Source organism: Cryptotermes secundus, unplaced genomic scaffold, assembly GCF_002891405.2.
Source record: "Cryptotermes secundus unplaced genomic scaffold, Csec_1.0 scaffold47, whole genome shotgun sequence".
Taxonomy (NCBI): domain Eukaryota; kingdom Metazoa; phylum Arthropoda; class Insecta; order Blattodea; family Kalotermitidae; genus Cryptotermes; species Cryptotermes secundus.
In genome coordinates, this window is record NW_019721002.1 from 1198515 (window position 1) to 1223082 (window position 24568).

General features: G+C 47.7%; 1 protein-coding gene across 1 annotated transcript in view; it reads left to right on the top strand.

Annotated features, from left to right (window-relative positions):
* LOC111874449 (ETS translocation variant 1) overlaps positions 1 to 19893 on the top strand; it is a 54612-nt gene extending 34719 nt beyond the window's left edge. Inside the window, exons 8-11 of the mRNA XM_023869968.2 lie at positions 14836 to 14925; positions 15929 to 16179; positions 17443 to 17551; positions 18606 to 19893. Of these exons, the coding sequence (XP_023725736.1) occupies positions 14836 to 14925; positions 15929 to 16179; positions 17443 to 17551; positions 18606 to 19201 (1046 nt within the window). The 3' untranslated portion in view covers positions 19202 to 19893. The remainder of the gene's footprint in view (positions 1 to 14835; positions 14926 to 15928; positions 16180 to 17442; positions 17552 to 18605) is intronic.
* The last annotated feature ends 4675 nt before the right edge of the window (positions 19894 to 24568 follow it).

Here is a 24568-nt window from a genome sequence, read left to right on the forward strand (position 1 = left end):
GAATCTTGTATTAATGGAGCAGCGGGTTCGTCCCTCTGGGACGTGACGCCGTGTAGTTTGAGACGTATCACATGAACCTACGGACCAGACTAGGCGGCGTCACATCCCAGAAGGAAGTAAGTCTTCAGAGTCTCCTACGTACAGCCCCGCTCAAGATGGATTGGACTCAACTGGTTGCAGTGCTCAAATACACTGTGACATGTAACAGCTGTGCAAACAGGTGACAGTACAACAGCCGTTGCTACGAAACAGATCTGTGAACACATTGGTTCCCCGGTAACGAGAGAACACGCAATAATGGAAGAGATGTTTTCTGTGCGGTCCGTGCCGCGGCTATATAACGCGGACTAGTCTTTCCTCTTATCCACAGAGTTCAGACTTGTTTCGGGGCCTATTTTCTCCTGCCCAATGGCTGTTGGTTTTTTCCGCAGGAGTAAAGCGGCTGGAACGTGGAGCTGACCGCTCACTTTCATCTACTGCAGAGGTTATGAATGCATAAAGCTATGCCTCCATTCCTCCATACACCCTCGTGGCGTGTGCTTGATTTTCTTCGCCTGTTTTATGAGTCAGTGATAGGTTATGGGTGTATTGTCTTCTCTGATCAGTTTTGAAGGCGGGGTGTGCTGAGGTGAACCACGAACCACACGACATCTCAGAATAAATCTTTGTTTTATCATTTAGCTTGATATTGTAGGAAGGCTTCTCCACTAATTAGCCACCCCCAACACCCCTCTGGGGCAGTGTTTGCCCGAGCAAGACCCCCTGTTGACACACGGTCAACACAGAATAGGTCCAACAAGTTTCATTAGCTAACTGCCTCCCCCACAGCGTGCCACGGAAGTCCGCTACTGATTTCGACGCCGCTGTCTGTAGCGTCCCTGTAGCCTGACGCCTAGCATTTCTGTGACTGACATTCACACTATCACAGTCGGTTTAGGGACGGCTTGAGTTCGGTTCCCGTCAGGGGAAAGAGATTTTTCTGTACTCCATAGAGTCCAGCCCAGCTCTGGGGCCCACTCACCCCCATACCCTATGATACCCGAGGTTTTTTTCCCAGTGATAAACGGAATGAGCTTGACACTGACCGCTCACATCCAAGAAAGGTGGAGCTGTACCTCCATTTCCTCGTATGCCTTCATGGCGTGGTGTTTAATTAATTAGGCGCAGGGACAACTTTGTCTTCAATAATATAATAATATGTGGGTCCTATAGTCCATGATAAATCTGGGCCTCTATTTTTCAGTCGATACGATTCCTTGGACGGGGGATCAGCCCGTCGCAAGGCAGCTACCTACACAGGACAATACGAACACAGACATCCATGCCTCGACTAGGATTCGAACCCATGACCAAAGTGTTGGAGCGCACGAAGATATTTCATGCCTTAGGCCGAGCGACTACTGTGATCAGCTCTCTTCTCGGATGTAAATCCGTGTAATCATGTCCACCAACGTTTCGGGAGAACGTATTGCTTCCATTTCCGAAGTCGACAAGTGAATGAGCAAGAGATAAGTCGAGGCGCTCTCGTGCCATTGGGCGCCACATGATCTGAGACCCTGACAGCGTCGTAAGGAGGCTGCAAGGAATCGGGCGCCTGGCTCTACGGTAGTGTGTTCCCATGGCTCGCTTCTGAGGCAGATCCTAAAGTTTCCTTGGCACTAGGTGTTACCGGATTCTTGCACCTTGTTCTGTTTACGTCCTCAGGTGAGGGGACATAGAAAGTGCTAACCTCAGTCACTGGTTCCGGCTTCATGGCCGAGTCAGTGAGCAGTTCCCTCGCTGCCCGCAGTTGCGCACGTGGCGCTGTGGGATCCCGAATGCACGGTGACAGAAAGAAGGAAGCGAAAGGGAAGAAGGAAACGGAGAAGTTGGAAGGAGAAACGAGAGAAAGAAAACAAGGAAGGGATGATAATAAGTAGGTGAAGAAAAACGAAGGAAACTAATGAGAAAAGAGAAAGGGGAAGATAAAAGTGCGAAAGGAGATTAAAAATAAAATCGATCTTGTTCTTATGTTATCTGCACATCTGAAGCTTTGCATTTGACAGCGTGAAGTCGAGATGGCTCAGTTCACAGGTGGGAATGGAAGAGCTGGGTTCGATTTCCGGTGGGAGGCAATAGTGTGAGATACGGATTAAATGCATGGTTCTCTGGGATGTGGCGCCGTGTAGTCTGGTAGATGCGTACCAAAGCTTCGTAAGTTCTGAAAAAGGTGCAGCAGGTTATTTCTGTCGGACTATACGGCGTCACATTCTTGCGCATGGCAAGAAGCAAGTACGACGAGTTCGGGAAAAGTATGCCCTAGGGTTTCCTGGTTCAGGGCCTGCCGATGACAACCGCACTGCCTGAAGAGAGCAGGTTGCTGGCGTGACGTCTCTTGAGAGTGGGACCGAGTTTTTGGCACATACTGTAGGCCACATGCAGGATGAATACAGCTGCAAACCACTAAAAGCTATTACCGCGTTAGTAATATAATTAGATAGACCTGAGGTACAGTCGCAACAAGTGGAGGACAGACCTGGGTGTCGGATTGCACTGCTCACAACTACTGGATTACTATCGCTGGCTTTTCATATGTAACACCGTGCTGCGTGATCACGGCTGCTACAGATATCAGGCGATGGTGAGAAATATGTATAGAGCAACTACTAGCTTTCCCGTGCAAACAATCTGCGCTGTATTTTAGAGTTGCTGTTTTTATACATCTCGCCATGCGTCGCGTTGCCATGGTTACCATAAATCATGCGAATTTCACGTGTGATCGCAGGGCAGTTTTTACGGAGGAAGTGATCGGCTTGGACTTGAACCCATGCACATAATAGTAACATTAACAGTACTCCCTTTGTTGTCTCTGTGCGTAACTAATTAAGCACTACGCTATGAAGATGTATAGGGGAGTATTTTTGATTTCGACACTAGTTGGAGGTGAGCGATCAGTTTCACGCTTCGGTCGCTTTACCCCCCGATACCCATTGGATAGAGGATCGGTGGCGGAGAGAATACTGTTCGCCTCNGAACCAGTGGTGGAAGGCGAGGAAATTTAGAGGAAAACCCGCTGCCGTGCTGTTTCGTCACGCTGGACTGAATCCGAGGCTGCGTCGTGAGAAGCAATCCCGTAAACTCCTGAGCTACGACTCGGCCCTCTGTGTCTGTGTTTGCATAGAAAGATGACGCCGGTCTAGTCCGCCGTCCCTCGGTCTGCTTGCCTGCAATAGCGCGTCCCGACGCGGTGGATGCTGACAGCACAGGGCGTCGATCCGGCATGGTTCGTTTTGGGGAGAATGAGGAACGGAGCTCCTGGCCTTTATGCAGCCTCGCAGGGCTCGTGCCGGACGGGTTGCGGCCTCCCAGGGGATCAGTAACGTGATATCATCAATCCGCAGCGCACATTCAAGATGGACGATTTCGTTAATTATTAAAAAAGCTATTAAGATTAGGCTCAAATTGTTATTTTGGCTTTTAAATATTTCAGCCATTAAAATTTGCAATTATCGACGGAAGTGCAAGATTCAGAGCTCGCGTGGTGTGCACAAGCATGCAGACATGTAAACGTTTCAATATGCTACAGCGCACAATTTTTGGGGAGCCAGAATTTGACTCTCTGGCCCTACGCACCGACATCCTCCAACAGAGAACTCATCTACTCCTCATTATCCCATTGCTGCATTCACTGTTCACTGTACATCTGAATCTGTCTACTTCACGTTCATGCTGCTTCCTATCTTCTACGATTTCTCTTTATGTTAAGTCTAGTGATGCATGTATTCCTATTTTCTGCTCTCTTTCGGTGTTCTTGCATCCCAGGTATAACCTTGGCACGGACCGCACAGAAAAATCATTCCTAAGTTTCAATTGTCATGGGAACATATTTGTTTGAGAAGTCTTTACTCAGCAACGGCTCTGGTATATTTGCTTATTAAGTATCTGCTGCCTAGCAACGAACATATTTCCGATTTTTTTTTTGCTGCCGTTGCCCAGAAACGGATATTGTTTCAGAGCCATTCGCTAGCAACGGCTGTTTCTCTGACTCCACAGTTCTTGCTTTGAGCAAACACGCCACAGTATTAATTCTCTTCGCTCGCTCGAACGCTGGGATCATCGGTTCGAATCCTACTCGAGATATGGGTGTCTGTGTGCGTTTATTATGTGTTTGTGTTGTTTTGTGTCGGCCTTGCGACCGGCTGATCCACCGTCAATGGGGCCACTGATGAATGAAAGGCTCTGTGCCTCACCCTTGCCGGGATTCGAAGGCCCGTAGCCAGTCTGAAAACTTAACCCCCCTCGAAGCAATGCTTTGGCCGTTATTAATGGACGCGATGACTTGCGTCTGCCTCGGGATGACACGAGATTAATGATGGCGTACCTTGTGCGCACCCTCCTGCCTGCCTGCTCTCGGCTAATCGCATTTGCTGGTTCTGTAAATTAAAATTCATCGCTAATTACTTGGGAAAAGGTTGTAATCCACGTACACTCGGGTACAGCAGCATACACACCGCTCCTCATAACTTTAATGTTATCGAGTTCTCCAAGCGGCCATGAAGTAAGGAGTTGTAATCTCTGGCATACATGTAACTGCGGACTCTTTAGGGCCACGCCATAGCTCAAGGGTTAGTCGCTGGCTTCCCAAGGCGGCGGCTCGGGTTCGATCCCGGGTCTGGTCAAGTGGGATTTGTGGTGGACAAAGTGGCGCTGGGGCAGGTTTTCTGCAAGTACTTGGGTTTCACCTGCCAATCTTCATTTCACCAATTGCTCCACAATCACCCTCACCTATCATCTGGGGCTGGTACAATAGGCCAGAAGTGGCCGCAGTACGAGGGGCTTAGTCCCACCCCCCACTAGCAATAAAAAAATGGGGACTCTTTACACCTCCAAATATCTGCTACAGTGAAATATTTGCGAACATACTGTCACGTGATTGAGTGTGGATAAAGACGGGGTTTGGAATGGCAAATTGACTTATTGAACACCTACAGAGCGTAACTACAAATAGCTACGACAGTCTCACTGAGTTACACACTCCAAAGATCACTGTAACTGCAGCACACATAAAGTCTTCTCAGTCTTCATTAGTCGTTGCTTGGCAGCGGCTTCCAATGGCGGATGTCCCCTTTCCTCTAAGTTCCCTAACTGTTCCCGGCCTCAGGTACCAGCTTCTCGTTTCTCATAACTGCAACAGAGTCAAAGTCACATTGCAACTGACGGTCAGTCGGTCAGTCAGTCAGTCAGTCAGTAAGTCTTGGTGTCGAGCCACATCTGGGACTCATGACCAGATATTTATTACTGCTTGAGACTTACGGTCTTGTTTTTTGTGGGGTACCCTCTCTGACGAGAAGACAGGTCTGTCTTTTGTATATGCTGCTGGTCCTTGCCAGCGCAGTCTTTCTTGGGTCCGGGACTCGCGACCATATTTTACTGTCTCAGATTTAAGACTTCCCTTTTCATCGCCTCCTACGACTCGCGGGGTCACGGTGGAGGTATTCGACCACGACTCCACACGGGTTAGGTTTTCTATGTGGTCCGTGCCGCGGCTATATAACGAGGGTCTGTTATACCAAGATTGGGAGTCTGGAAAATTGGGTCGAGTGTTAGAGGGTCGGCATTCCAAGGTGATTGAACAAGAAATGTCAAGAAGAATCCCTAATGATACACGGCGTCACATTCAAGCAGGCAGTAATCTTAAAGTTGTGGGATAGGAGTTTCTGGCAGCGGGAACATTATTACTGTCTTCTGGTATGTGGATATGCCGACGTTACTGAGGAACATTCCGCCATTATCAATGTCGAAGGGCGAGCCAAACAAGAAACCAATAGGGAGCAGGTTTCTCCGAAAGGTCGGTGAAATTCTACGAGGCCACACGGCGTCACATCGCTTTGTGGCACGTGACTGTATCGCGGATAATGATGTAGCAACATTATTCATGTTTATCCTCGTCAGGTATTAGCGGCCGCATTAACCTGATTGCAAAATAACTCGCAGCATCCATTTATTCATAATCAGACAATAATTGCGGGGCACAGCAGCGCCGTCAGAAGGACCCGAGTAATCCGCCTTTTTAATTAATCACGTGGGCATAACGAAGTGCGCATGCCGTATGCAGGTCGGCCTCGGCTCGCCGTAATCCTAACTGACAAGGCTCGCGAGACCTACAGTCCTCAGCAACTACAGACGCCTGGCGTCGTGTCCTGCTCTTACTTGTAACCAGAGCTACCGTCGGTTCACTGAGCGGGGACAGCGAAGGGTTGGACTTCGAATCCAGGTAAGGGCAAAATTCTCCTCCCTTTCACGTCACCCAAATCGGTTCTGGGGCTCACTCAGGACCCTATCCGATGGCTACTGGGGATCCTTCACCCGGAGAGTGAAGCTGACCTCTCACCTCCAACCCTTGTGATGAGGTCGAGTATACGTGGATCTATATATCCACTCCCCCATGCGCCTTCATGGTGTAGTGCCTAAGTAGTTGAGCATATGGACAACTTCACCTTTATAGTTGATTCAGGGTCGCGCCACAGAGCCTTCCGAGAACCTTCCTACATCCCTTGATGATGATATCAAATATATCAGTCGAAGCATTGTCTGTTAGGAAGGATACTTTCAGTTCGGCAGCAGGGCAGTGCAGCGGTAATGCACTAGGCTGCTGTCAGGGACGTGTCCATTCAGTCTCTACAGGGACGTGTCCATTCAGTCTCTACAGGGAGGTGCCCAGTCAGTCTCTACAGGGACGTTTCCATTCACATTCTCTACAGGGACGTGTCCATTCAAGTCTCTACAGGGACGTGTTCATTCACAGTCTCTACAGGGACTTGTCAATTCAGTCTCTACAGGGACGTGTCCGTTCACAGTCTCTACAGGGACGTGTCCATTCAGTCTCTACAGGGACGTGTCCATTCACAGTCTCTACAGGGACTCAGGCTGACGCAATTTTTTATTGCTAGTGGGGGGTGGGACTAAGCCCCTTGTACTGCGGCCACTTCTGGCCTATTGTACCAGCCCCAGATGATAGGTGAGGGTGATTGTGGAGCAATTGGTGGAATGAAGATTGGCAGGGGAAACCAAAGTACCCGGAGAAAACCTGCTCCAGCCCCACTTTGTCCACCACAAAAATCCCACTTGACCAGACCCGAGATCGAACCCGCGCCGTCGCGGTGGGAAGCCAGCGAATAACCGCTTGAGCTATGGCGCGGCCTTAGGTCCTCAGTTAATCCACGACCACTTCCATCAGAAATCGTTATTTGTGCATCATCTCATCATTCGACACTACGTAACCTGAGCTGCCAAAGAAAATACTTGAAAGCGGAATCGTGGAGGTGTTTACACTGAAATGCTAATGTTTCCGATTTCTGTGTTTAGCGTGGGTTCTATTCCCAGTAAGTGATACCGCAAACATTACTTTCAGCCGCCAAACCGGAAACGTCGCTGTAGAAATGGAATCCCGACGCAGAAAACGAACGGTCAGACAGACAAACATAGCGCGTTTTTTTCCCCAAGGGTTTCAGTTATACGTAATCCTTCGGAACCCTAAAATTATACCGACGAGAAATACCCAAATGTCATGTTTCGTGGGCCGAAACAGACGAACTGGACCACAAATTGTAACGGGGACAGACAGACAATCGGAAGCCGGGTGGTGAACACGGCCGGAAGTGGCGTCAGGAGGGGGGCTTGTGCCAGAGCGCCGGTGAAGCAATGATGCCAACAAAACTGCCACAAAAAGCGAAACAGATCCCTGGAGAGAAGACTGGCCATGCAGCAGCGAGAGCAGATAGCGCACACTCGCCCGTTCTCTCCTCTTCCTTCTTTCTTTCTTTCTTTCTTTCTTTCTTCTGTTTCTTCTTTCTTTTTCTTCCGTTTCTTTCTTTCTTTCTTTCTTCCGTTTCTTTCTTTCTTCCTTCCTTCTGTTTCCTCTTCCTTCCTTTCTACCTTCCTTCTGTTTACTTATTTCTTTCTTCCTTTTGTTTCCTTGTTTCTTTCTTCATTCCTTCTTTCTTCCTTCTGTTTCCTTATTTCTTTCTTCATTCCTTCTGTTTCCTCTTCCTTTCTTTCTTCCTTTTGTTTCCTTATTTCTTTCTTCCTTCCTTCTGTTTCCTCTTTCTTTCTTTCTTTCCTCATACTTTCTTTCTTTCTTTACCCGCTACGTAACGTACACAGACGAAAAATCGTCCTTAAACAACCCAAACCTAGAGAAGACATTTCTTGTTGTGTCCTCTGAAAGAGGCAATACGCTAGAAGCCGGAAGGTTGCAGTTTCGATTGTCGATGAGGTCATTGGATTTTTCCTTCCAGCCCCACTTTGGCCCTGGGGCCGACTCAGCCTCTAACAGAAATGAATACCAGGAATCTTCCGGGAGTGGGGGCGGTAAATGGCGGCCGGCGCGTAAGGCTGACAAACTCACCGCCATCTATGAGCCGATTGTTTAGAAAATGTGGGAGCCTCGAAGTCTCACATCTCTATGGGTCTCCACGGCGTGTTACAGAGTACCCCATATAGTACGATAAATGGACATACGTCACCACATACCAGATTGCACGGTGTCAAAACCGATTAGACCACAATACGGATTTGTACCGGCACTGAAATATCGTGTACAAGAAAGTAACCGAGCGAATATTTCAATTTTTTTATATTAAATGACATTTTTTTTCTGTGGCGCTACAGCCCCAATTTGGGCCTAGGCCTACCTCCATGAAACTCTCCGTTTCACTTCGGTTTACTAGATCTTACACATGCGGTAGGACTCCTTGGGCGAGTGATCAGCTCGTCGCAAGGCTTCTACCTGTAGACAAACACAGAAAAACGCACACAAACATCCATGCCCTGAGTGGGACTCGAACCCACGATCCCGGCTTCCGAGCGAGTGAAGACAGTGCATGCCTTAGACCGCTCGGCTACCGTGACCGGCATTAAATGACATAGGAAAGTTAATTTGATTTATAAACCTGGAACTACTGATCCCGATCGGCTGGAAGCTTAACGAAGGAACTTCTTGAAGCAGGAAGCCGCCCTCGGGTCCTGCCACTGTATCTGCCTGAGCGTTGGCATGAATAATTCATGGGAAAGCTTTTAACGTCATTTTGCCAAGTCGCTCGCGCTCCCAGTGGAAGTCTTCAGCGCGGGAAACAAAGGTCGGAAGAATTTTCGTTTGCACCGGCACTACCTACATGAGCCCGAGGGCCGTGGTTCGATACTGGGTGGGGACATTCCTGTGTAGTCCTGTGGGCAGCACGCAACTGAACTACGTCACAACGGCTACTCACGCACTAAGACAAATAGCACAACAATTTAAGCTTCCCCAGTTTAGGTACTGACATATTCACATCGCCGCTGTGACGAACCGGGAAAGCTCAGTCGGTACGGCGACTGGGAAGACGAGTTGGACGACCGTGGAACGGGGGTTCGATTCCCGGTGGGAACAAGATGTTGCTTTCTACTCTATATTGTCCAGACCGACTGTGGAGCCCGCCCAGTCTCCTATCGATTTCGTGCCAAGTGTTTTTTACTCGATGGTAAAGTGGCCAGAGCGTGATGCTGACCACTTAGGCCCCCTAGAGCCTGTCCGCACTCCAAAGTCACTATGCTTACCGAACTACGCCATCAGCCACTTCCTCGGAGTGCAGATCCTGAAGGACCTGGTCCACATTATTACTTCGTTGGAAGGACAGGGAATATCCAAGACTTATCTCTGTCAGGATAATCTGTGTCCGTACCGAAGTTCGATTCTAGGACCTCACAGATTCGAAACTCCAGCACGAACCACTGCAGCCCCAGGGTAGCGAGGTGGCTCCCATTAGAAACATTGTTTCAAAATTCCTATACTATGAAGAGGCCTATCTTCTGGGATGTGATGCCGTGTAGTCTGGTAGAAGTTTACTGATATTTCGGATAAAAACAGTGCCTCCATCTTGAGGGTTGAATTATGAGCTTACGTTGCATCCCTGAAGATGGAGGCAGTATAAATATGTGAAATATCGATAAAAGTCTACCAGATTTCACGGTGTCACATCCAAGAAGAGAGTATTTCGATATTATCTTGTCGGAGGCCGTGATGGTGATGCTGTAAGCTTGTATTTAGGTGAGTGAGGTTACTCGGGATTTATCTCAGTCCCTCCAGGCAAATTCCGTAAAGCCGCGTCCACATTACTCGTGCTCGTGTGACTCGCTATGCTCGCGAGTAATGTGGACGATATGACAAGTCATGGGACAAGCAATTTTTTTAATTTAAAAACTATAGCCAATAAATTAAAATACGACTACAGCCTATACACACTACGATTAAATATACGGATCCTCACGCGCCGAAGCCTGGCGAGCAACTGAAGTAGTGTGGACGAAGATTTACGAGCACAAGTAAAAGTCAGACGAGTCTCCCGAAGAGCACAAGCCTGGCGTGCACGAGTAATGTGGACGCGCCTTTACAGTACCGCGTTTAGAATCTTCTTTCAAGTCATCACTCCCTGATCGTCCTTGCAACGGTTCCTACACATTGTCCAGGCACCAACAGCGCAATGAGACTGCTCGTTATTGTTCGCTACTAGTCACCCTTATTTTTGATTTCCTTTCTTCCCTTCCTACTTACTTCGGTCTCCCTTATCCCTTCTTTTATCCATTCCTTTTTCCATCCCACTGTTACTTCCGCTTTCCTCACATGTAGCCCGGAGTTTTGCAACCGGCCACGACCATCTCAGGTTGCCGGGGTGCAGACACAATCTCAGCCAGTCAATACTTCATTTCCCCAGCGCAGCTTGCCTCACTCCCGCCCACGCCCCCGCCGCGGACCCCAAACTTTGTTTATGCAAGTAACAACTTCTTGCGGCTTCAATAAAGATTAGGACTTCGATTTGTGTGGCAGCGGAAACACGGCGGTGTCGGTAATGCAGATTCCTGTCTTTCAGGTCATCTTCCACTACCCCTACCCTCACGGACTCTGCTTCGCATGTGATTCCTTCGAAACGTCGGTATATGCCTACCAAACTGTAAGACATCACACCATAGAAGCCCGTGATTTCCTCAAACCTCACGTTTTATACATAGATGCGTATAAGGGGAGACGCGGTAGCGTAATTGCTTGAGGCACTATGCTACAAGTCGGAATATCGCGGATTCGACTCCCGATGAGGTCACTGGATTTTTCAATTCCAGCCGCACTGTGACCCTGGAGTCGACTCAGAAATGAATACCAGGAACCTTCCTGGGGTTAAAGGGCGGCCGGCGCGTAAGGCTGACAACCTTACTGTAATCTGTGAGCCGATTGTCTAGAAAATGTGGGAGCCTCGACGTCTCACAACCCTATGGGCCTCCAGGGCCTGTTTCAGGGATAGCTTCATCTTGTATACCAGACAAGTGCTATTTCAACAGAAGCACCAAGAGAGCTGATGTGGATTTGTGTTTTTGAGGCTCTCGGTTCGACCCTCGGCCGGACATTGGCTATTCTGACTTACCGGGGGAGGGTTACGTCACCCTTCGTTCCCTCCAGGTAAATGCCGGGATATACCCTCATTAGGCCAAAACCGTTCCCTTCCAAATCCTTTTCCAATTAATTAACCGATTGTCCTGCCATCCGAAGTTATATAATCAGTACACTGACAGCATTCAAAGCAGGGACATAAGCGACAGGCTCCAGATTCCGTGATAACTTCCCAAATTTTGTGTAAATCAATCCTGTAGGTAGGTCCCTCAGCACGCCGCTCATGAAATTCCATAGCTTTCATTTGTTTTACCAACCATCACTTATTCATGCCCCCAGCGAACCTATGGAACTGTTGTAGCTGCCACGAATAAAAAGCTAATGTGTTTAATGTCTGAGGATAGGACGGCTTGAATTAATTAAGAGCATAATATGGAAACGGGCTGGAATGGGGTGGGGGTAATTTTAAGTGCAGTACACAGTCCGCTCGCCCCTCTAAGTGCCGGGTAATCTCGGTATAAATGCCGTGTATTTTTCATTAGGTGCTCTGGGAGTTGGTAGCAGTTACCTGCCTGTTGTCCCTAGGGACCCGGAACTCTGCGCTCTTTGTAGGGCAGCCCGCTTCATGCGCGGACCTTCGCGTGCTGCTAAAACTGGCCACGTGACAGCGCATGTCTTTTTCTGCTCTTTGCGTCGGGCACCCCTCAGCTCAGACCCCACTTCATGAATTTGTGTGTATAAAGAACGTGATTTCGTTTTTCTCTTTTTGAAATCAACAAATTCTAAGACCTTATCAATTAATAATATTTATAAAGGGTTTACAATTACACTAAATTAAATATTCAGTATATGAAAATGGTACTTAACTGATTAAGCACTACACCATGAAGGCGTATGGGGGAATGGATATGTAGGTCCACATTTTCTTGACCTCGACAATAGTTGGAGATGGTGATGAGCTTCACGCTCCGGCCGCTTTGCCCCCCTGAGAAAGAGCCCCCGGTATCCATTGTATACGAGGTTGGGTGAACCCCAGTGCCAGTCTAGAGGACGTGGAGAAGAGATTTTAACTCCGACCTCTCGGTCGTTCAACTCGTAGGCAGTCGCTCTACCGACTGAGCTATCCTGGCTCCTTCGGCATATGTAATTTTGGGAATTAAAATCAATTCAGTTTTAGTATTTAACTGCCCCAAAACATTCCATGCTCCTTCTAACCAACTAGTCGCCCCCTCACAATTTGGACACCGTGGGCTAAGGCTTCGAAGCCTTCGATGTACATCCCCCTGTATCTAAAGGCAAGTCTTAGCTGTGTTAACCGACGCGTCTATAAGGCGTGGTCAACCTGTGGTTCGCGGACCAAATAAGGGTGCCTATTGGGCCGCGCCATAGCTCAAGCGGTTAGTCGCTGGCTTCCCACCGCGGCGGCCCTGGTTCGATCCCGGGTCTGGTCAAGTGGGAATTGTGGTGGACAAAGTGGCGTTGGCGAAGGTTTTCTCTGAGTACTTCGGTTTCCCCTGCCAATCTTCATTCCACCAATTGCTCCACAATCACCCTCACCTATCATCTGGGGCTGGTACAATAGGCCAGAAGTGGCCACAGTACAAGGAACGTAGTCCCACCCCACTAGCAATAAAAAAAAACAGAAGTTGAAAGAAATTTGGGAAGGGTCAGACTGAGATGGGCGGAAGATAGAGAGAATGATTTATGAGAGATGGGCGCACAATATAATGGACATCTTTTGTAACGGAGTCCAAGGTTCTTGGGGGGCTGCGGTGTTTTCTGTGTGGTCCGTATCGTGTCACATACTCAATATATAGTGAAAGGAAAGTAAGTGATTAGTTCTTCCCAGAAATTCTTGTTTTATTGGGCGATTCTACGACGTTTTCGCTGCTGCTCCCTGTGCAGCTCGAGCGGTAGGGTGAAGTGGAGGGAATCTGAGAGGAAGCATTAGTCTCCCGGAACTTGCCTATAGTGGCTGAGGAAAACCACGAAGTATCCAGTCAATATTTCCAGTGTCCTAGCCGAGATTCGAACGAAACTCCTCAGGAATATAAATGGAGATCGTTACGGCTGGATTTTTTTCAGTTCCTTACTTCAAATGAAGCCATGACCGTTTTCTTCCAGATCCTTTCCAATTCATTATTCATTAGCCCTAGCACTGGGCGCTATATCTGGAGCTACTGACGCGCCGTTAGGGGAGGCGTGAATAAAAATGAAATGTTTCAGTCATTTTGTTAATTCTGTTTGTGCGTGGCGGGAGATACCCGTGAATGGCGGAACAGATGTTACAGGAGGCGGGCAGTGAAACCTGCCACGGCTCTGCCGGTCTCGCAGCTGCGCGGCCCCAAATCAAAGTGCACTGACGTCACTCGCGTCGGCTGTCAGCAGGAGCTCATCTCCCGCCGCGACGTCATCCCGTGACTTTGTGGATCCTCCGTCGTTCCGTAATGGGAAGCGGGGGGGGGGGAGATATTCTTGCGGGGTATGGAAAGGGGGGCAACAGATACACAAAGAATTTTATTTTCTTCTCTTTTTAACCCGAATATAGGCGCCCCGTGTTTCTGTCAGCCCTCAGCGCGAGCCCGTCTGTGTGACGCTGCATGCCTGCCAACATGACAGACACACGCGGTTGGCAGCAGTGCGGATGTATCATCTTGTTTCGATTGGTCCCTCGCGGTCCTCCCTTATATCACTGATGGCTCTTCTTGCGAGCAGCTATTTCTCCTGCCCTGAAGACAGAGGCAGAAAATTTCTCCGAAACGTTGGTGTCTACATGGTGTCAACTGCGAAAGTTGTCTCAAGTGGTGGTAACGCGTCTAATTTTATTCAAGAGATGTCCGGTTCGAATCTCGACTGAGACATCAACTATACTGACAGGGGTTTCTCGTGATTTTCTTTAGTCTCTTCAAACGAACGTCGAGGTAGTAGCTTAAATTTGGCCACGACCGCTTCCTTCCAATCTATTATTTATTACCCAGCCATTTTAGATATTTGTTTTTAAGAACAATTCCAAAACCCTTAACTTGCGGACGTTTTTGTTTGCAAATTTTAAAGTTAGCCTATGTCTTGTTCTGATAAATAAACTGCTAAGACTGGCAGCGCTCACGTGGCGGAGAAGTAAAAGTAAATTTGTCCCTGTGCTTAATTAACTCAACACTATGTCATGAAGACGTATTGGGGAGTGGAGATTTAACTCCACCACTTCGACATTAAATGGAGGTGAGTGGTCAGCTTAACCCCCAGATGCTCATTGGATAGGAGGCTGGGTGGGGCCTAGAACGGCCTAGACGACGTTGAGAGAACCGGGATTCTAACCCCGACCCTTCTGCCGCCCAGCCAGTCGCCAGACGCTATAAACATAATTCTGTCCGTGACGTGTAGTTGTAACGCAGATTGGGGGCTCGAACTTGGCGCCGTCTCAGTGTTGTGCTGTGTTGCAGGGCCCGGGGGCTCCTGCTACGCGGGTGGCGCTCACTTCCAGACGGCCACAGGCAGCTCGGCGCGTGCAGATCCGAAGACTCTGGCTGACGGTGCGTGTCCCCAGCCACGGCGCGCACACCTTCCGCGCAGGCGCGAAGTACATTGCTCAGGTTAAAGGGAGCTAAAGAACGGCAAAGTGAACAAGTGCTGTCGTCTTGGATGTGACGCCGTGTAGTCTGGTATATGTATATGTACTAAACTACTCGGCGTCATGTCACACAAGACTGTAGTCATTCTAGTTACCGCTGTGAGGGCTTCAGGACAAGCCGCTCAGTGTCTTCAGTGCAGGAGGGTGCCGTGGGGCGGGAATATAGCTAAGACGGCGGGGGGGATGACAGACTAATTCGTAATTTTGGTTGCGAAACCTTGTGGATCAGGGGTACTTTGGGGCCCCGAGAAGGACATGGAAGGATTATATTAAGACTCATCAAAGAGGAGTTATTCCTGACGATATATGTTGTATTCACTTGGCGACGGGGCTTATGCCGTGGTGAATTTTGGTATTTGGTGTTCTGGTTTCATGATATGTGACCTCTCTGACTGCGTTACCGGGGTGTGGGGATCAGGCTCACCCCACTCTTGTTGTTATTATTATTATTATTATTATTGGTGACCGCCTCTATGGTCTAGTGGTCAGTGTTCCTCGCTACAGTTCCAGAGGTGCCGGGTTTGATTCCAGGCGCTACCCTGAGAAGTAGTGGGTCTAGAACGGGGTCCACTGAGCCTCGTGAGGATAACTGAGGAGCTATTTGAAGGAAGTAGCGGCTCCGGTCTAGAAATCCGAAATTAACGGCCGTGGGAATTCGTTGCGCTAGCCACGCAACACCCTCTACCCGCTAAATTTGGCATTAACTTCGCCGACAAGCGGCGGTCGCTCGGTCGGTATAGTTGGCTTGAGGACTACAGGCCACGGAGTTTTCTTATTAGTGCGCCTATATTTTATGGAAGAACTGGCGCGGAGCGAACTCCATGTGACAAGGCAGTCACCGCTGGCTCACGTTGCTGTAGATCTGCGACCAGCAAGTGATGTGCTGATTATTGTGTTGCTAACAGAGTACATAAAGCGAGACAGCGGGGCTGGGACCCCCGGTACTGGCGGGAGCAGTAGACCTCCTTCAACGTCCTCCGTCACTTCCGGATGCTGGGGCGGAGACGTAAGTTCCGGCGGGACGGGCTACCAGCAGCGTCGCGGTTCGCTGCAGCTCTGGCAGTTCCTGGTGGCGCTTCTAGACGACCCCAGCAACAGTTCATGCATCTCGTGGACGGGGCGGGGCATGGAGTTCAAACTGGTGGAGCCGGAAGAGGTGAGTCGTTGCTAGGATACCCTGTGTTCGGTGTCGACTGTACAGATAGTCGTGAGAGGACAGGAGTGTACAACGAAGCTGTCAGCTGGCGCCCAAATCCCCACGGAGCAAAACTAGTCTCGAACTTAGACCGTCTTACAAATTTCGATTAATAGCCATTATAAGTTTCGGGCAGGAAGGCAAAGAAAATGTTTCAACTTTGCTACAGAGCTACCTGAATTGCTGAAATGTTTAGCGTTGTTCCCAAACTGGTGATAGTCTCTGTTCTGTGGTATATACCCCTACGTACTCACATTTCGGGGCTACGTTATGCCTCCATCAACAAGATCGGAGACTGAAGGTATGATTATTTACACTCTAAATTCAACATTGCAGCAGACAATTTCCCGTTTAAATTTAAGAAGCATTTACACTATACTGAAGCCACAGAACAATGACTCACAGATCGACCATCTTACGAATTGTTACACTCCCACCTCCGGCGTATTCCCATATTGTTGCTGTTATGATCGGCTATTTATTGGATATTTGCAGATCGTGACTACAAGTAACTATAGCACTATCGCTAATTGACACATTCTGCAGTTCACTACAACACGTGCTAAGTCTACTCAGTCTGCTGTCTTCACCAGTCGTTGCCTGGTGACGGATCCCAACAATGTCATCTTCCGTGTTCACGTTCTTACCGGCTAGAGACTGTCTCACAACTAATTCAATGCACCAACCAGCTCACACCACTCCACTAAATGTCTGCAGACTGACCATTCCCTCGGCTTCTCTAGACTGCCCTGCTTATAACAGCTCGGCACGGACAGCACAGGAAACACCGCTACTCTGTTGCAATTTACGGACTGTTACCTAGTAACGGCCGTTGTCTAATCGTTTGTTTCGTGGTCATTATCTGTCAATGGGTATATATGCTATAATACGTCGCCTTCCAGTCATTTAGCCGCTCTGTTCATGCGAGTCTTTGCAGTGATAGCCACGTGACAATCTGTGCTAGCGACAGAAGGGGCTGGAAGGGATGTAACGTTAGACGAGGAAGCCTCATCCCCACCTTCCCTGGGACATCTTTCTTTGGCTTCAATATAGCATTCGGTAATTAAAGGAAATTTGTTGGCGAAATCCATGTTTCGGGAAGGGAAATTCTTGAGCAATTGCCTCGGCTTCACACACCAAGGTATACATATGTACCGGAAGCCTGTCATAGCGAGATATCTCGTGCACAGCATCGACAGTGTTAAGATGGTTCATCTGTTGCAGGTGGCCCGACGCTGGGGTGTACAGAAGAACCGGCCCGCCATGAACTATGACAAGCTGAGTCGCTCGTTACGCTACTACTATGAGAAAGGCATCATGCAGAAGGTGGCGGGTGAGTACCTTTTTCCGTGTCATTTTCGTCTTAAATATAACATATAACATGGCGTCTCTGCGAAATTCAGATTCTATCCTAGTAAGGATGAAAATGACGTAAGTAATGTCAAATTTGACGATCTAACTGCAATAAATTCAGAGATTGCAGTCTCTTGGCATGTGACGCCGTGTAGTTTCATATATGGATACTGTCAAGGTGTAGATATTTTCTCCGAAACTTTTGTACCTAATATACCAAATTACACTGATCTTCCTCGAACAAAGAGATCTGGCAGGCCTACTGACGCACCGAATGGTGTCCACTGTCGCGCACACCGGGTGAGTCTCCGCCCAGGGGTCGACACACAGACAAGTCTGCTACGTGCAGGAATAGTGAGGCAAGGCGAACCACTTCCGGGAAGGCTGCTGCCTCATGTCTGAGATGGAAGTTGTGTTACTGTTTGCTCAGTTAGTCGCGTATTGTTTTAATATTAGCTTTATTACCGCCCTAAGCTTTTGTACTGACCAGAACAGCTGAGTCAGTGAACTTGTATCGGATTGTCTTTGCTAAGACGTCGAAACCACGCCTTTGGCCAACCAATGTGTGCCTTGGGCTATGTTCCTAGGGGTAAGGCGGCCGGAGATAAGAGCTGGGCAATGATCTCCATCTACTGCCATACTCTCACGCCTTCTTGGCTTCAAGTGCACCTTAACCCACACGTTTTCATGTGCTGTATACAGCATGTCCCAAAAAATCCCTAAATTTGGGTGTTTAAGGCTTTTGCCATTATTACTGTCGAAAGGTGACTGAGGCACCGCGAGAGATGCATTGTTGTGGAGCCATCTAATTGTTTGGCTAGTTTTAGCCGTATCGAGCATCCGGTACATTTCGTTTGTGCATGTGAAGTGGCTTCCGTGAATTAGTCTCTCTGCATGGGGCTGCCTGTTGATGTAGAAGGAAAGAAACCCGTGTTTCAGTGTCAATGTCCTGGTGTAATTCGGTTAAATGTCTGCGCAATCCACGGGTCCGTAAAAATTCGCCATTTTGGTAGTGATTTGAATGTTTTCCGCAGGGGAGCGCTACGTGTACAAGTTTGTCTGCGACCCGGAGGCTCTGTTCAACATGGCGGCCTACAGTGGCGCCGGATCGGAGGGCAACAGCAGTCACGGTCTCCACCACACGCGAGGCAGTGCCCCATCGGTGTCCAGTGGGGCGGATTCGTCGTACGGTGACATGCTGGCCATGTATAGTGGTGCCGGTGGCCCAGTCGGGAGCTACACCCCGCTGCACCACTTCCAGCAGTACCTTGCGACCGGTGGGCCGCCCAGCAGTGAACAAGGGGGTATCTTCCGGTCACCTGCAGGGTCCCGCTCGGCGTACCTCCACCAGTACCCCAGCAATAACAACACTGACCTCGAGACAACCTGCGCGCGCAGCAGTGTGCAAGACCTGTCGATAGATGGCAGCATGTCACAGAAGCCTAGTTACCTAGATGGCAGCAAAACCTGTGACGATGCTGCTCAGAACTCTAATGTACGAGGTCAAACTGCAGATAGCAGCACTAGCAAACTGGCGCCCGGCCGCGGGAGCTCACAAGATAATGCAGCCCCCCACAAGCTTGACTCGCCGGCGTTCCATTGTCTCGGTGTAGACAGCTGTGTATGTTGAGGTGTCATGCGTCTTTTGACTTCTTTCGCTCATGTTAGGTGATCCGCCGGCCAGCACCTCCTCTTGGGGATCACCTGTCGGCCAAACTTCCGAAGGGGAGAGGCCTTCACAAGATATTTTTAGAAGAAGAAGAAGAAATGGCGAATTTTCTTTTTCAACAGCTAAGATGACAAAGTGCCTTGAATAGTATCGTATTCTATTCCGCAACGTTGTGTACTTCGGAGACAACCCGACGTTTCGAGGGAACATGTCGCCTCCATCTTCATATTTACTCAATACTCTGAAGATGGGGGCGACATGTTCTCCGAAACGTCGGAATTTCTCGGAACTACTGTACAAGGCGTCAGAACCCAGAATACACTACTTTTCATAGTCACCGCCGTGAAAACCCCTGATCCAAAGTGGATGATCCAGTACTGTGGATTTATTACCTTCTCTTTTGCCCCTGAGTGATGACAACCCTCTATACACGACGATACATCACTGTCTTACAGGGTAAAAGGAAAATTTAACGTTGTCCCTGTGCTTAACTAATGAAGCACTACGCCATGAAGGTGTATGGGGGAATGGATGTATAGATCCACATTTTCTTGACCTCGGTACTAGTGGTACCGAGCGGTCCGCTTCATGACCCGGCCGCTTTAACCCCCGGTACCCATTGGATAGGAGGTTGGGTGGACCTCAGAGCCGGTCTGGACGACATGGAGAAGAGAAAATTCTTGACCCTACCGGGACTCGAACTCCGACCCCTTGGTCGTCCAGCCCATAGCCAGTCGCTATACCGACCGCGCTATCCCGGCTCCATCCGTCTTACAGGGTCGCCAACATTTCTTATTTCCCGAGGTTTGAAATGAATCGCTCTTTTAGTTAGTCTAATTCCACCATTTGCACGCGGACTAGAGCTATAGCATTAGCTGCACCAGTTTACCCTACTCTTTTACTGGGCTCTAACGCTTCGATTCTCTTAACGTACATCCAGCAGAAGTTTCGTTTCCAGTTAGTGAACACTTGTCGAAATCACCAGCAGAATTCGCATAGTTCGAACATCGTAATGCGCAAATCTCCCTTCTCTTTAGCCCCATACATCCCGCCAAGTCCAATTTCATGTTTCGCTGACACGTATACGGTCAGGTGATTTCCGGACACGACTGGCGTGCCCGCCACCAGGGCGGCGTTAGTGTGCCCCAAGCGGAGGTGACGTGCCAGTGACGTATTTATTGCATGTAATGACGTTATTTCTTGTTGTTGATACAATGTAGTTAGCTGAGGGCGCAGAATAAAATCCTGTTTCTGGAAACGGTTGCTTACAGTTGTTGGTTGAATCATTCTTTGGCTATTTAATGACGCTGTTTCACCTTCAGACGTTTTAGTGTCGAATGAGATGAGAAGACAGCCATGAATAGTCAGTGGTTCTGGATATTGGGAACTACTTCAAGTTCGTCCTATAGTCCTGTTGTCATGGCAATGGTTACAATCGCCTGGGATGTGACGCCGTATATACTGTGAGGTCGTTACCAGCGTTTCGAAGAAAAGTGCCCAGAAGGTTGGCCAGACTATACGGCGTGACTGTGACGTTTACAGTTAGCGCCATGAGAACTTAAACTCTCGCGTAGACCAATCATGGTATTTTCTTGACGCTACTGACATATTAAAGCACTGCTTCAACATTAAAAATAACCCCAATTTTGCCTACAGAGTGTCTTTATGTGTTCCTTATGTGTCTCACAACAAATCAATGAATAACTCCCCAAACAGCAGCTTTCAAGCCAAAGTCACGTTACGACCGACGGTCAGTCGGCCAGTCTGTCTTGGTGTCAAGCCCCATCTGGGACCCAACACCAGATTTTTATTAGTCAGACAGTTTCGGGTTGGTTGATGTGGGGCGCCCTCTCTGACGAAAAGACGGATCTGTCGTTTAAAACTGGACGAACTGTCTTGCGTCTAATGGGCCTATATAAAATGGCAGATGTCGACTGACTTCCTGTTTCCCGCCTCGATCCTGAAAGGGCGTAACATTCACCGCACAGAAGGTAAAGCTGTCTGTGCGTAATTAAGCACCATGTCATCAAGACGTTCGGGGGGTGGGTGGAGTTATAGCTCCACCCTTCTTGTCCTCGAAACTGGATGGGAGTGGTCAGCTTCACGTTCCCTGCCGTTTTACCTCTGGGGAGACAGCCCTCGGCACCCGTTGCATAGGAGGGCCATACTTGGACAATGTGCACGGCAAGCAATGTTGAGCGATGTGAAATTGGATGTGACTCGAGTCATCATCTACAGTTCTTGTTAATTTCACGAATAGGTCTCACGTTTTAATTTCTTATTTTATTTAATAGCAGTTTATTTAACGACGATCTTAGTAACTTGGATTATAGTGAATTGGAAGGGGTATGGAAGGAAGTGGCCGTCACCTAACATAAAGCATTACCCAGATATTTGCCGCCAAGGACTGAAGAAAACCTGGCCGATGTTCGAACCGTCACTTCCCGAGTGAAAGTCACAATCGTTACCATTTGAGCCAGTTTGCTAGCTTTGGGTGTTTAAAGCAACAGTTGCTGTGATGCTGGCATGAAAAGCGACCTCATCCCGGACGAAGAACGGGTATTCCTGCTTATTTCTAATAACCAGAGAACGTTTAAAGTGGAAATGGAGAGGCAACATGAGAAATAAGTAAAGAATACTCTACTTAATTATTTATTATTATTATTATTATTATTATTATTGTAGCCTCTGCTCCTTAGCGTCTTTACCGTAATTTATTTGAGAAGGAACATTCTTGTTACACGTGAGAAAAATTAAACCCAAACGTAACTAACTACACGGAGCAGAGACATTCTTGAGAAGCTAACAGTTGCTCAGCCTCTTTTGGAACCTAAGTTTCATTACCACGTCCACAACAGCCTATCACTGGTGTCTGTCTCAGTCAGTGTCTCTGTCACTGTCTCAGTGGTCAGAACAAGCGTTCAGTATCAGCAGAACTGCCTTTTTCGTCTCTTTCTGTTGTCCTTCGAATTTGAAGCCCGTAGCTAAGAGCTTGAGAACAGTTTCCATGAAACATCTATCACAGATGATGCTGTTATCGAAAATAATTTTGTAGTACAGTTTCATTCATTTATTTAGTTTCAGTGTCCTGAAGAGTGAGGTGGTACCTTTCTGCGAAACGTCGCTGTCTGACTACCACATGTATTGTACTACATGAAGACACAGAGCACATGAAATTTTGTGCAACCTGTGGCGCGCCGCTTGCGGCACGAGCCACACTAGTTGTTGCTATTGTCTTGTGACGTAGTTCTCCGATTTCGTCACCAGAGGCATTGCATGACATAACTGCGAATAATAACCCGAGAATGTGTGGGTTCCCGGCATGAGGTCGGCTCTATACATCGACACAAGTCAGAATTACGTATGTGATGGGGGTGGGGGGACTGCGATGTTTGGGAAGCCGAAAAGCCCTCAAGGTAGCGCAGACATGCGCACACGTAGAGGCCTGTTTTGCATGGCTGTGCATGGCTACAGCAAGGCGCGCCTGTCACAATGACTGTTTTTTAGCACATAGGGGAAAAATTATAGATTTTCTAAAAATTAATTTTAGGAATATAATTTAGCTGAGAATGTCAATGCATATGTGGTTCCTGGGGTTGAATTAATTATTTTAAATTTAAGTAATTATAAACAGTGAACTGGATATAAATGAATTTGAAGCGTGCTGTTTATCATGCCGGGACAGCTCAGTAGGTTCAGTGACTAGACTATGGGTTGGAGAACCGGAGAGTCGCGGTTCGAATCCCGGTATGTCTCATCTCCACTCCTACCAGACCGCCTCTGCAGTTCACCTCTATCCAATGGGTACTGATGTTTTCAGCATGCACAATACTAGCCTCAGTAATTGCCTCGCCTTGTCTTCGTCGAAGCATTATGTATTGCGATGTATAAGCATCTAGGAGAAGCTATCTGCACCGAGGGGGATTCCCCCCTGCCTGGGACCGTTAAAACATTTTAAAAAACGAAGGAACTTTACAAATTATTAATACAAAAAATTAAAAAAAAAAATTATTTTATTGTTATCTCCTGAACACTCCTGAGTGATCAGCAGGGGCGGTGCGTCATTAGGGGCTAAAGGGGCTAAGCCCCACCTGATTTTGTTGTAGTACTGAATTTTCATATTCATTCATATTTTATTCTCTTTATTGAGAGCAATTTTGTATCAAAATATTAATATGTCTCGTTATTATGATGTAATTAAGGAGACACGAAAATGCAGTAGTGATGTCTTGGCCATAACACAGCTTATTTGTACGGTTACAATAACGCAGGGGCTAGCTCGTCCCTAGCCCTTACTGTGTATCGTTAGCAGCCTTAAGTTCAGTGAACCTTTCAGGGATTTTAAGTATCGCATGCGTCTTGAAATGTCACGCTTTGGGCTAGGTTTGACAAGCCCGCAATATAAAAGAACACAAGGCTGAAATGGACGGGTGGAGTGTGGATGTTATTGTGAACTTTCCTCTATTCTTCCAGCCTTAAGTAACACGTGCTTTGTAAGAATAGACAGACACCATTCAGATTCCATGTGTTTTGAGCAGTGGAGAAGATACAAGTTCGGGAATAAAGTAATTTTAGCGTAGGCCTAAATTAAAATTCTTTTTCAAGTGTAATTTCCAAATTAGGTTTTAGGTTAATATTGTATTCGTATTAGAATTAGTGATTAATATGAATAGGGTGGACGCCCTTCTAAAATCACCGTTCTCAACTTTGAGTTTAGAAGAGAAATTACAAGTAAATCTCTTGACGCGTTCAACCAACAGATTACAAACTTGATCAGAACTGCAAGACTCAGAAAAGAACGTTTCCGTTATCTTGGTTTCACAAGAAGAAATGGCTGACTATAAGTGAAGAAAAGAAATCAATTTTTTGTTCTGTGTGTTTATTGTTTGGTGGGAAACGAGTTGGACTGTGACAGGTATAACTAACCTTAAACATTTGTCAGAAAGAGTTAGAAAACACGAAGCATGCAAAGGCATATTGAAAATGATGTCAAAGTTAATCTCTTTGCAATATTATATTTAAGCATCCTGTTGCACTCTACACGATAAATGATACAAACTCCGTCCTAAGTGCAAACAATATATATTATATGTCCTTGATCTTGTTCTTTCTACACTACATGTTTCGGCCTCTATCGGCCATCATCAGGTGTATACTCTCAACGTTGCTGCCACACTGAACTCAGTCCAAAATTTAACATTCAAAAACACAATGTCACATTCTTCGTATTATCAACATCTACATCGTTGATATGTGTCTGGTATGTAGATTATGTTGCACACGTCAAATCTGATATTCTTGTAGTAGCACTCTAAAAATCTTTAGTTA